Below are 13,262 nucleotides of genomic sequence, written 5' to 3'. Positions count from 1 at the left end.
GTATGACTTCAGAGCTTTCCCCACCTTGGGGGAAATGATAAAAATAAAAAAGGTTAGGCGCTGTCTGAAGAATGATTTAAAACTGTGATGGAAAATCATTCGTGTTACCTTAACTTGAAATTTTCAGACTCTGCAATGCTTTTTTTTCAAACTCTAGCTACTTCGATCTTTTCCACTCCACTGAGTCCATTTCTTGGTAGCGTCATTTTTATCACCTCGTATGCCAGGCCAGTCAAGTTCTGGGAGAAGAACTACAAGTAAGACAATCAAAGTTTCATGCGCCTGTTGTTTTTCAGGTTTTGCTCGTTCTAGTTTCCTTTCAGTCCTTTTTTTTTTTTTTTTTTAAGATAATTCTACATGTTGTTCTAGGGGATGAAAATAACCTTTCGGTTGAGGTCTTGGTCATACCACATTAATATTTTGTACTTATTTAGTTATTTATTAAAATGTACTTGCATAACTATCAATATATGCTATGTCCTGTCACTTTTACTTGATAGACAGCAACAAAACTATGGAAATCATAAGTATCCTTTATTGTTTTAGTGGCTAGTGTTAGCAAAATTTTATCAGTTTGTAGATGGTAAGGAGCTCTCAGCACTAAATATGAATGAGTAAACTGATGAGTCTGCAGTTATTTTTAGCAGATAATCTTTCATGAAGATTTTTATATATTTGGCTGTTTTTGTTTGGTATTAGTTTTCTATCTGCTACTTGGACAATAAAATTGACTTAAGAACATAGAAATTGTTTAATGAGAGCTAACTGTACATTTTATTTTTGTGCCTTTTACCTAGTAGGATCTCAAAGCAGTTTACAGACTATATGTAATTTCTTCATCCAACATTGATATATGCAGCCAGCTTTGGAGTAAAATATGATAGTTGTTGAACAGCACCTACAAACTCATAGTATTTTAGGATAGGCAATAAAAATGTAAGGCAAAATAGGAATTTGCCAGACCAAGGAGGAGTGTAACATACTGTTGCACACATATGGCCTCAAATCAGCCTGGTATTTGAGCACCTTCCAAGTATTTAAATACTTAAAATAGGGAAATAACTATTTCTTTTACTTCCTTTCCAGTCTGTAGGAGAGGTAGCACGAGCAGTTTATAGTTTTTTCTGTTAGGTTGGTTTTGGTTGGTATGTGTGAATGGGTGGATAGTCAAATAAATGTATTTGTTTCTAGAAATGATTAAGTTTTTTGGTTATCTTTGGTGGCGGGGCGGTGGAGAGGGGATTTCACAACTTGGATCCAGCTCTCATGGAGGTGCTGTTTCCTGCTCTCACAACATCTCTTTGTTGAATTGTTCTAGTGGAATGTATCTGCTGTGTGAGGTCATAGAAGTGGAAGGAGAGAGAATCTCCCAGGTAGCTAGAATACAAGTGCAGAGAGCAGAGAACTGAGATGATCTGTTCATGGTGTCCCATGTTGCTAAATAGAAGGACTGCTGTGTTTCTGTTTCAGCTGGAGTTTTTTTAGGGTGTGTGGCTTCTTGCCTTAGTTATGACTGAAGTTAAAGAATGAAACCTGGCAGTCATAAATGCATGGGGCACATAGTGCCCATTCTGTCAGCCAGCCATCTGGTTATCTTCAGATTATTCCTAAGTGGAAATGGATGGTTTTGGTTTCATTTGATGGTTTTCATCAAAAGGAGATATGGTCAAAATGTTCGAACTTGGATACCTAAATTCACATTCAGAGACCTGAATAATTAGACTGATTTTGAAAAGTATTGAAAACCTACTACCTGCTATTAAAATCAGAGGGACCTGCAGGTTCTCATTATCTCTGAAAATCAAGCTACTTGTTTAGGCACCTAACATTTGGCTCCTCAAGTTAAAAATCTTGGTGATAACCTTTTACTGCTTAATTCCAGTGCCTTTTCTTTGTCATTCTAAATAAATAATCAGTAAATTTATTCAAGTTTTGGAGATACACACAAACATTAGGTTCTTTGTGAAAACTTGGGGGAGAGGTAGACTGGCTTTGAGCAGTATAGACATCTGTGATTAAATTTTCAGTCTAACCCCTCGATTATTTTATTGAATGTTTGCCTAGTTCTCTCTTTCTCATGTATTTAAAACTTGTTTCTGTTTCTTATTAATTTCTATTTTCATCTTTCTTATTACTTTTGCCTCCTTAGTTCATTTTCCCCCTCACCTCTTGTAAGTGTTGGTGTTTTACATATCCTTGTTCAGTGACATTTCGTATTTCTAAACAAATGGCTCTGTCTTAACCTGTGCTGCAACACTTGCTTGTTTGGATTAGTACCTTAGTTGGTAAGTATTCCAACTGGAATCATTGGGAGTGCACAATGGATTAAAAGTAATAATCTTTGTGAACAAGCAAGGAAAAACTAGACCCTTAGTGGTCTTCACTTATCCACAAGTCATTGTTACTCGTTACACAAATGACACACACATGGCAGTAAATATTTTCTTTTAAGCATCCTGCCCTTCTGTAGTTATTCCTTTGTTTACTAATTCATCCCACATGTAGCATATACTAATAATATATATCCAAAGGGTCAGAGCCCTAGCTGGTGTGTATTCTCATAGTTCCGCTGAAGTCAGTGAAACTGTGACATCTTATGTCTGCTGGGATCTGTCCCTACATTTATCAAAGTTTGTCATTCGGAATGTAAAGTTTTTGTCTGTCTTCTTAAAGTTGTTCATTTTTAATACCACATTCTTTTGCCAAATTTCCTGCTTGTTATGACCTAAAAAATGTGATAGGGTGCCTTGTTTTCCTTTCACCTTTGTTTAATAATGGGCATGAAAAATTAGTCTCACAGAAGATTCTAATATTGATAGAAATGTAGCCGTGTTAGTCTAGGGTAGCTGCAACAAAATACAGGACTATGTAGCACTCTAAAGACTAACAAGATGGTTTATTAGATTAGAGATTATACAATACTGGGATGAGTAAATGTCAAATTAATACTACATTAGAACCTGATTCTTTATAACCTTACTTACATGAACAGTCCGTCCTCATAAAGTATCCTATTGAAGTCAGTGATACTAATCTAAACTCATAATATCCTAGATGGGAAAATATCTATTATACTAGGGTATGTCTACGCTACCACCCTAGTTCGAACTAAGGTGGTAATGTAGGCAACCAGAGTTGCAAATGAAGCCCGGGATTTGAATTTCCCGGGCTTCATTTGCATATTGCCGGGCACCGCCATTTTTAAATGTCCGCGAGTGCGGACTCCATGCCCCACGGCTACACGCGGCTCGGACTAGGTAGTTCGGATTAGGCTGGTTGCCTACATTACCACCCTAGTTCGAACTAGGTGGTAGTGTAGACATACCCCTAGATACTATGGATTGCTCCATGGAAAGGTCTGCCTAATGCAGAGAAACACTTAAAATCAAAAGGATTGCATTTTGACACCATAAGAGATAGAAAATCACATACAGATACTAGCGGGCTGTGCCCCGTGCTCACTACACTTGCCAACCCTCTCCCCCCCACCCCCGGCGGCTTTCGCATGATCACATCATTTTCTTGCCCAGCAGGAAAAACTTTTTTATATAGAAAGAGAGATTAGAACAAAAGGCTCAAGAAGTAGAATTGGACTGGAACATTAGTCTAGCACCGTGGTCCCCAACCCGGTGCCCGCGGGCGCCATGGCGCCCTCCGGGCCCTTTACATGCGCCCGCGGAGCAATCTGGGCTGGCCCCGCCCCCGGGTGTACGGCAGGTGCCAGCCCCGGGCACATGGCTGGCTCCGGCCCCGGGTGCGCCGCGCGTGCCGGTGCCAACCCTGACCCCCGCCCCTGGGGGTGCCGCACCAGCCCTGGCCCCGGCGGCGCTGCGCGGAACCTGGGCAGCCCCTGCCCAGGATCGCAGCACATGCCGGTGCCGACCTCGGGTGTGCGGCGCATGCTTGGCCCCGCCCCCAGTCACGTGGCCTGTGAGCGGCCCCGCCCCCATATGTGCAGCGCGTGAGCAGCCCCGCCCCCAGGCGCCCGGCAGCCCCAAAACGTTGGGGACCACTGGTCTAGCACCTCTCAAAACCCTTCTTAGGGTATGTGGAAGAATGCAAACCATAGACCAAGTTTACAAACTTTGATAGTTAAAATGTGTTAACAGGTAAATGGGTAGGTACCAAAGAAGATGTTTCAGGAATTGGTATGTCATAGCAAGTTGTGGAGTTAAGGAAGGATCATTCTGGACACTGTAAAGGAGAGCCATAGGTGCATGTGAGTAAAGGTCTGAATATTCTTATTACATTGATGATGCACTAGGCTAGGTGGAAGGGGGATGATGACAGAGAACTGATGACCAGAAGGGAGTCTTGAGGCCTCCCAGTTTAGGTAGCAAGCAACTTCTCCAGTTCTTCAGTGGAGTGCAGTTTGGCTCTCTCTTTATCCTGCTTCTTTGGATACATGCAGTAGCTTCTCTAGTGCATACCCTGCATTTCCATTGTGTCTTCTAATCCTTCCATGTCTACTTAGACATGAACAATTTAATCCCTCTAGTCGATTCTTTGATGACAGACCCTCCTAGCTCTTTGGGCAGCATGGTATGGAGTTGGCAGGATGAGGCAGATGGTAATTTGTTTTTTAAATTGGGATGGAGGAACATAACCCTAATGTCCCATTTTTTCCCCATCAGCTGTGCCAAACCTAAAGCAAACTCTAAAAGTATTAGCATGTTCTTTGGGGGCAGGGACAAAGCTTTGCTTTTGTGTGCCCATGTGGGTCTGCACAGCAATTAGCACATCCTTTGTGGTACAGGAACTGAATATGATAGTTTCTTATAATAAAAATGTATGCTTACTATATATAATATCTAATAATTAGGGCTCTCGATCTCACATGATTACTTTTTTAATCTCAATTAATCATACTCCTAAATAATAGAATACCAATTGAAATTTAGCAAATATTTGTGGATGCTTTTCTACATTTTCAAATGTATTGACTTCTGTTACAATACAGAATACAAAATATACAGTGCTCAATTTATATTATTTTATTATAAAGATTTTCACTGTAAAACGATACACAATATAAATAGTATTTTTCAATTCATCTCATCAAATACTGTAGTGTAACTTCTTTATAATGAAAGCATAATGTACAAGTGTAGATTTTTTTTTAATTATGTAAGTACACTTAAACGCTAAAAACACTCAAATCACCAAGACAAACAAGTTTGCACTAGTTAATGCTTCTTGTTTACAATGTCACCTGAAAGTGAGACCAAGCATTTGAATGATACTTCTGTAGCTGGCATTGCAAGGTATTTACATTCCAGATATGCTAAACAATCATATGTACTTCCTGCTTTGGCCACCATTCTTGAGGACATGCCTCCATGCATCAGCTCATTAAAAAAAAAAGCGTGAATTAAATTTATGACTGATCTCCTTTGGGGTTGACACCTGTTTGGGGTTGTCTCCAGTCTCGGATGATGACCCAGCACATGATCCTTTTAAGAACACTTTCACAGCAGATTTGACAAACACAAAGTAGCAATAAACTTAAAAAACAACAAATGGTCTGGTAGCACTTGATAGACTAACCAAACATGTACATGGTATCATGAGCTTTCATGGGCAAAACCCACTTCTACAGACGACTGGAGTAGCAATGTGTGAGATTTGTTAAAAAATATCTACGACACTTGACCTTGGTTTAAGAATCTGAAGTGCATTCCAAAATCTGAGCAGAACAAGGTGTGGAGCATGTTTTGAGAAGTCTTATCAGAGCAACACTCTGATGCAGAAACTAGACAACCAGAACCATCAAAAAAGAAAATCAACTTTCTGTTGGTGGCAGTCTGACTCAGACAATGAAAATGAACAAGCACGGGTCCACTCTGCTTTGAATTGTTATTGAACAGAACCTATCACCAGCATGGATGCATATCCTATGGAATGGTGGTTGAAGCATGAAGGGACATATGAATCTTTAGTGCATCTGGCATGTAAAAATATCTTGTGCCACTAGCTATAACGATGCTATGCAAACCCCTTTTTTCGCTTGCAGGTGATATTGTAAACAATAAATGGGCCGAATTATCTCGTGCAAATCGTAACCTCATAACCAAACTTGAAGCAGGCCTCGGTAGACTTTAGGCTCTAAAGTTTTACATTGTTTTGTGTTTACATTGAATTGTTTTTGTAAATAATTCTACATTTATAAGTCTAACTTTCAAGATACAGTAGTCCTATTAAATGAATTGAAAAATGCTATTTTGTTTTTACGGTGCAAATATTTGTAAACAAAATAAAGCAAGCACTGTACACTTTGAATTCTGTTCAAATTGCAATTAATATATTTGAAAATGTAGAAAACACCCAAAATATTTAAATAAATGATATTATATTATTGCTTAACTGCACAATTAATCATGCAATTAATTGTGATTATTTTTTGATTGTGCAGTTAATCATGATTAATTTTAATTGCTTGGCAGCCATACTAATAATAATTCCAGTCCATTATTAAGATCAATTGCTTTAATAAGACCTTTAAAAAATAAACAAGAAAAAAATAAGAGAATGGAGAGAGAAGGCAAATTACCATACTACTATTTTGTTTACAACTTTGCAAATTTGTGAACAGCACTGCATTTGAAGGGGGTGAAACAAAAGCACAAATTTGTCTCAGTACTTAATAGTTAGTTATCCCATGGGAGTCAAACTCAGAGAAATTCTGCTTTCTCTTAAAAGAGGTGGGTGGAAAGGGGGGCTTGATACAAAACCCAGCTCTAGCCTGTCCATAGCTGGTGTTCCATTCCCAGTTTAGGGAGTTCTGTTTTACTCTTTATTTTCACAGCTGTTCAGATGATTAGACCATAGATGTGAGAGGGAGGGGAAGGGAAATAGCAGTAAATTTCATTAAATATATAAGCACTTTAAAGCTTCAATTATCTTCAAGAACTGCCTTTTCTTTCCATTTTTTTCTTGTTTTAAAACATACTTTTTCATGCTGCAGCACTACAGTTCCACTCTTCTGAGTATTTTATTTTATAACTTGGTTATAGAAGTTGACAGACTAGTGCAATAAGTTTACTTCAGCTCTAATTGTTTGATCACTTAGAGCAGCCCAGTAAAGATGTTTGCTGCTACAATTCTGATGCAAACAAACTGGAACGTTCACTTACAAGCCTCTCTCCTGTCTCTTTTCCCCCTTCCTTTCAGTTTCTATTCGTTCTCAGTCATCTGGCTCAGTTTCTATTTTGGGAATGGCACAAATTGCTTTTGCTTTGGGGGTCTCCAGTGAATTGGTGTGTGGTGTAACTAAATCAGTTAAGTGTCTCTAAAGAGGTTATGATTAAATTGCTGGTTATCATAGAACTGTATTTCCAGCCTCCCTGCTGTATTGAGAATCTTGTAACAAGACTTATTTTTCTCCAGCTTTTCGAGTGTATCCTAGTGTTTATTGTTCCTGTCACTATGGTCTGGAAAATAACCACGTTGAAATGTTAACATTTCTGGGAATGGAGTACAAATAAACTGCAGAGGAGAAACATTTGCCAGTGTGGCCACAATTAGGATTTACCTAGATTGTGCAGACGTGGGCCAGGGAAGCTAAAAAGTAAGATACATCCTTTTTGCTCCTTCCCCACCTCTGAAATAATTATTCCTCCCCCCCCAAAAAAAACATATACCTCATGGTTCCTCCTGCTTGTCAATGAGCTTGTCTATTTCTCCTCTCTCATTGCCGTTGCCTCTGGACTGGGACACATTCTTCCTCCCACTACTTCCACCTCTATCCATAATTGTTGTTTGTAAGTCAGATATGTTTAAAATGCAAAATGATATCAAAACATCTTCTGTTACTTTGTTGTTTAGTCCTCTGTCTGACATTCCTCCTTTTGTTCTTAAACCTTGACAGCAGGGAGATTTTCATAGGAAATATCATAGCAGACACCGTCTAGTTCAGCCATCTGTGACTGACTTTGACTTTGATCAGTACTAGGTACTTTAGAGCAGAGGTGGGGAACCTCAGGCCCGGGGGCCGGATGTGGCCCCCAGCTCATCTGATTCTGGCCCCCTCGGCTCAGGGCCCCCTCCTCTCAGCATTGGGAAGCCCACGCTAGTGCTCCAGCCCCCCCGCTGTCCCACCTCAGAGCTGGAGCACACAAAATCTATTAGGCTGGGCCCCCGTAGGCTTTGGTGTGTGAGGAGAATGTGTGTGTGTGGGGGGGCGGTTCTTCTCAGTCAGGGGCGCATCAGTGAGGTTGGTTTGTTTGGGTTTTTTTGGTGTGTATTATTTTTGTTTTGTTTTTTGCTTTTCACTTGTGTGCGCGGCCCCCGACCCAAAAAGGGTTCCTGCTTTAGAGGAAAGAGTAAGAAATTCTTCAGTGAACATTCATGGAATAATCTCCCCAAAAGAGATTTTTTTTCTAACCTTCATGAGTTAATGGTTGGCTTATGCCCTCAGCCATATCCCTTCTAAAGCTGTGTTAAGTTCTGTCTAATGTAACTGTGGGGTGTTTTCATTACTCAGAGAATTTTTTTAATCCTACTAATCTCTTGGCCTCAAAGATCAATTGAAGCATTGAGTTCCACAATTAATAGCACTGCGTTAAAAAAATCCTTTTATCAGATTTATATTTGCGACCTTGCAGTTTCACTGAATGTCCTTGTGCTTGTATTGTGAGAGGAGGATAAGAGTCCTTGATCTGGCTTCATAAACTATTCATTACAGAACCTCAGATTTACGCACACCTCAGGAACTAGGTGTGTTCATAAAGCTGAAATGTTCATAACTCTGAACAAAACATTAGGGTGGTTCTTAAAAGTTGCAGTTGAACACTAACTTAATACAGCTTTGAAACTTTACTATGAAGAAAAATGCTGCTTTAAAGCATCTTAATTTAAATGAATTAAGCGCAGAAACAGTTTCCTTGTCAAACCTTTTTATTTAAATATTTCCCCTTTCTTTTTTTTAGTAGCTTGCATTTAATAATGTAGTACTGGTCAAAAAGGTCTGTCTGTTAAGTTTCACAAATGACACCCACTAAATCCTTGATAGACCTAAGCTGAAAATTTTTTATTTAAGAATATAAGAAGAAAAGAATGTCCATACTGGGTCAGACCAAAGGTCCATATAGCCCAATATCCTGTCTGTCAACAGTGGCCAATGCCAGATGCCCCAGAGAGATGTGGACACAACAGGTAATCATCATGTGATCCTTCTCCTGTCATCCATTTTTAGACAAACAGAGGCTAGGGACACCATTCCTACCCATCCTGGCTAATAGCCATTGATAGACCTAACCTCCATGAATCTATCTAGCTCTTTTTTGAACCCTGTTAAATTCCTAGTCTTCACAACATACTCTGGCAAGGAGTTCCACAGGTAATTTAGGAAATGTAGATTATTAGACTGTGCATGTGCCAGAACACAAAAAATGGCTAGGTTTCCATTCCCACCATTTCATATGTTTGACTCTTGTAATGGCTCTAAAATCTGAGTGATTACTTGGATTTTTTTGAGATTTGGTGTGCCTTGCGGGGACATGGCATAGCATTAGCAATCCAAATTTGGAGTCATTTGATTAAGGGGTTCCTGAGTTACAGGGCCCCCAAAATGATTTATTTTTGCTGCCATTTACTGTTAAATTGAGAGGTATTAATGACTGCATGAATCACAGACTTCACTGAGATTGATGGCTGCAAACGGACTTTTCAATTAACATAACTAAGAATAAATTAATGGCAAGGGCCCACCTAATGCAAAAAAGAGCTTTTTAAGCTGACTGGTGGGATGTGGCTGCAATTTCTTAGTCCTGGATAGCATAGCTTTGGGGAAAGTAATCAGAGTATTTGTGGGAGAGGGGAAGGAATCAGACATGTGAATGCTTCCTGGGAGTATTATGGTGTGGAGGATTAGGGGAATACAGACAGAGACATTTGAGTCTGCAGCAAGGGGAGGAGGGTGGTGCAGAGGCAGATAAATGGAGCAGGATGGTAGAGCAGGGGCAAGATTTTGGGGGTTCAGGTGAGGGAGGAGTTACACACCTGCCCTGCCAGTGTGCCCCAACCCTCTGCACTCCCAGCCCTGCTAGTACACCCTAACTTTCCTGCACCCATAACTCTGGAAGTGCACTCCAATCCCTGCAACTCCATCTCTGACAGTGCACACCAACTCTAGTGCATCCCTAAGCCTTGGAAGGAGCAATTAGACGAATCAGTGCTTCCTTGAAGGTAAAGGTTAATTGGGGGGGGGGGGTTGAAAAATGTGGGGGAATAGGGAAAAGGGGTTTGGGGTTACCACAGAAAGGGCAGAAAAATGGGGATGGAAGGGAGAAGAGGGGAGAGAGGCTGGAGAGTCATGAGGGAGGCATTGTGGTAGGAGTTGTGATGGGGAAATGGTGAGGTATTGGGGGAGCACAGGGACGGGGCACCAGTCAGTTACACCTTCTTCCCTTTTGTGTGTGTGCCCAGATCTGGGGGGGCTCTTGCCCTTCTAATAGGTTCTGAGACCCTCTCTCTGCCCCCTCTTATGAACTGCAGTATGGGAGTCTCCCATGTAAATGCCCCATGTCTGTCTGACAGAAATGGATTCACCCTCCTTGCTCCCTTCATGTAAGCTAGATTTTAGGAGGCTCTGAGACCCCCCTTGGGGTCACCAATGAGAACAGACTGCTGAGACTAGAGTGAGGAGCTTAAAACAGGTATGCTTGAAACACAGTGAAAATTCTTCAGCACTAGGGACTGGAGGAGGGAACATCCACTGAGATGATTCCTCAGTTCACTCATCTCAGAGCTGCTGTTTCCAGCATGAGAATTCTCTTTCCTCTGACAACATCTAATTGAGATGAATAGGCCACTTAACCCCTGTCTGAGCCTGCAACTTAAGAGTCTGAAACCCATTCTGAGCAGAAATCTGAGAACTATAATCATTTGGGGAAAAATCTGCCTCGGCCATTATTATTTAGTTGTTTTTTAATTTTGAAGAAAGTTAGTATGAGTAAAACAAAGTATTCTAAAAGTGTGCCCACACGACGAATACTTTGTCCAATTATGGTAGCCCTATCTCAAAAAGGAAATATAGGGGTAGCGGAAAAGATTCAGAGAAGGGCAGCAAAGATGATCAAGGGTATTTAGAAGTTTCCATAAAGGAGAGACTAAAAAGTTTAGGATTGTTCACCTGAGAAAAGAGATGTGAAAGGTGTGAAAGAGATCTATACAAATTAGTTTATCAACTCCAGACCTGGGTCAGAGGTACAACTGCCTAATGAGCACTTACCCTTCTAACAAACATTTCTCTTTCTGTTAAAAAAAACAACACTAGGGCTACATCTACACTGCAGGCTTCTTGCGCAAGAACTGTTTTGTGCAAGAGTTCTTGTGCAAAACGTCTTCCACAAGAGCGCATCCACACTGCCATGTGCTTTTGCGCAAGTGTGTCCATGGCAGCGTGGACACTCTCTTGTGCAAGAAAGCTCTGATGGCCGTTTTAGCCATAGGGGTTTCTTACTCAAGAAAATCATGTTGCCTGTCTACACTGCCTTCTTGTGGAAGAGCTCTTGCGCAAGAGGGCTTATTCCTCGTGGGGAGAGGAATAACTCTTCTGTAAGAAGCCTTGTTTTCTGACACTGTACTATTGTAAATATACTTGCGCAAGAACGCACGTGCAGTGTAGACACCCGGCAAGTTTTTGCGAAGAACAACTGTTCTTGTGCAAAAAGCCTGCAGTGTAGACGTAGCCTAGGAAATTAAATGGCAAAAACCTCCATTAATGCAGAGTTAAGGTTGCAAAATGACAGCTAATGTCCAATGAAAATCAGGAAATACAGAGTTAAATTTAGCACTCATGCAACCTTAATTCTGCTGTCTTTGAGGAATGTTCTCCATGCCCATAACATACATTCTCCAACAGGGCATTTTTGCTGTAATGAACAGGTACTACCTGCTCTTGTCCTATATTCAAACACTAAGCTTACTATTCTAACAGAATACCACATTTATAAAATTTAACAGCCAGTTATACCCTTTTATAACACTTTCACACTTGCCCACGGAATATCATCTGAATCTATACTTTTGGCTACCCATAATTAAATCCACAGACTTCTCCCATATCTAGGGTGACCAGACATTCCCTTTTTAAAGGGGCAGCCCTGTATTTAAGCCCTCCTGCAGGTGTCTTTCTTAAAAACGGGCAAATTGATGTATCATTTTGTTTCTCTCCCACCCTCCCAGTCAGTACTGGCGGGTCCTGCTGCTGGATGGATCCCTGCTCGCCAGCCACCTGCTCACCAGCTGCAAGTGGGGTTCAGAGGCCAATGATGTGGGTAGGTGCGCAAAGCTGGTGGCAAGGCAAAGTTTCAGTGAGTGGGCTCAACTGCTTCCCCTGCTGGTTTGTCAGCACAGCCCCCGCTGTGTGCTGGCTCTCAGCTGGCAGGACCCTGCCCCCCTCCCATTTTTCCAGCCGGCATGGGCTGCTCGCTGTGAGCTATGATGGTTAGTGAGTGGAGACAGGCAGCCAGATACGAGTCACCTCTGCTGCCCACCCATTTGGCCTTTAATTGCTCCCCCTCTTGCTGTTGTCTCCTTGCTTTGCCCTTTCACTCCCAGCCCTGCTGCTCCTCTAAGTCCTTCCCACCAGGGCGCGTCCCATCCCCGGAGCTGTGCTGACAACCAGCCGCTGGTCGGAGCACTGGGCTCACCAACAGCCTGGCTAGCCAGCTTCTTCCTTCCCCCACTACTTCTGGCTGAATTGGCACCCCAGGAAAGTCCCAAGACTCTTCAGCGAGGGGTGCTGGCCAAGAGAAGCCAAGCCCTTCAAATATCAAAGCCTGCACAGCACTGGCATGGAGAAACCTCTCCCCCTTCAACTAAGGTCTGGGGTGGTGAAGTAGAGAGGAGGGGGGTATTTTCCAACCTCTTCATGCCCCAAAGCAGCAGGCTCTAGAGCAACCCCTGGGGGGCGTGCCCGTGCACACACTCCCTGGGTTGCACTCCCATGGAGCGTGGGACTGCTCCATCCCCTGGGCACCCTTGCCCGCTGAGCCTCTCTTCTGGCTGAATTCATTGAAGCCCCCAAACTCAGGGTCCCTGGTGCACCAGGTAGCTTTAGGGCTTAACTCCATCCTGCCTGCCCTGTAGCTGGGGGAGAGGAGGCAGCTGGGTTATGTTGGTGGCCAGATTGGTGGTGGTAGCTGCGGGCTGGAAGGGACAAACTGCTTCCAGCTGTGGGGAGGGAGGAGGTGAGTGGGGAGAAGAGATGAGCTCAGCCAAGACATGGGTGGGATCCTTGCTCCCCCACCCCTCATGGG

General features: G+C 42.2%; 1 protein-coding gene across 1 annotated transcript in view; it reads left to right on the top strand.

Moving 5' to 3' along the window:
• Nucleotides 1-13,262, top strand: part of PCNX2 (pecanex 2) — a 225,416-nt gene that overhangs the window by 146,988 nt on the left and 65,166 nt on the right. The window contains exon 23 of the mRNA XM_075924756.1: nucleotides 129-257. Coding sequence (XP_075780871.1) covers nucleotides 129-257 — 129 coding nt within the window. The remainder of the gene's footprint in view (nucleotides 1-128; nucleotides 258-13,262) is intronic.

This window comes from Pelodiscus sinensis, chromosome 3, assembly GCF_049634645.1.
Source record: "Pelodiscus sinensis isolate JC-2024 chromosome 3, ASM4963464v1, whole genome shotgun sequence".
Classification (NCBI taxonomy): Eukaryota; Metazoa; Chordata; order Testudines; family Trionychidae; genus Pelodiscus; species Pelodiscus sinensis.
The sequence above is the reverse complement of the archived record's forward strand: the minus strand, read 5'-3'. Positions and strand labels throughout refer to the sequence as shown.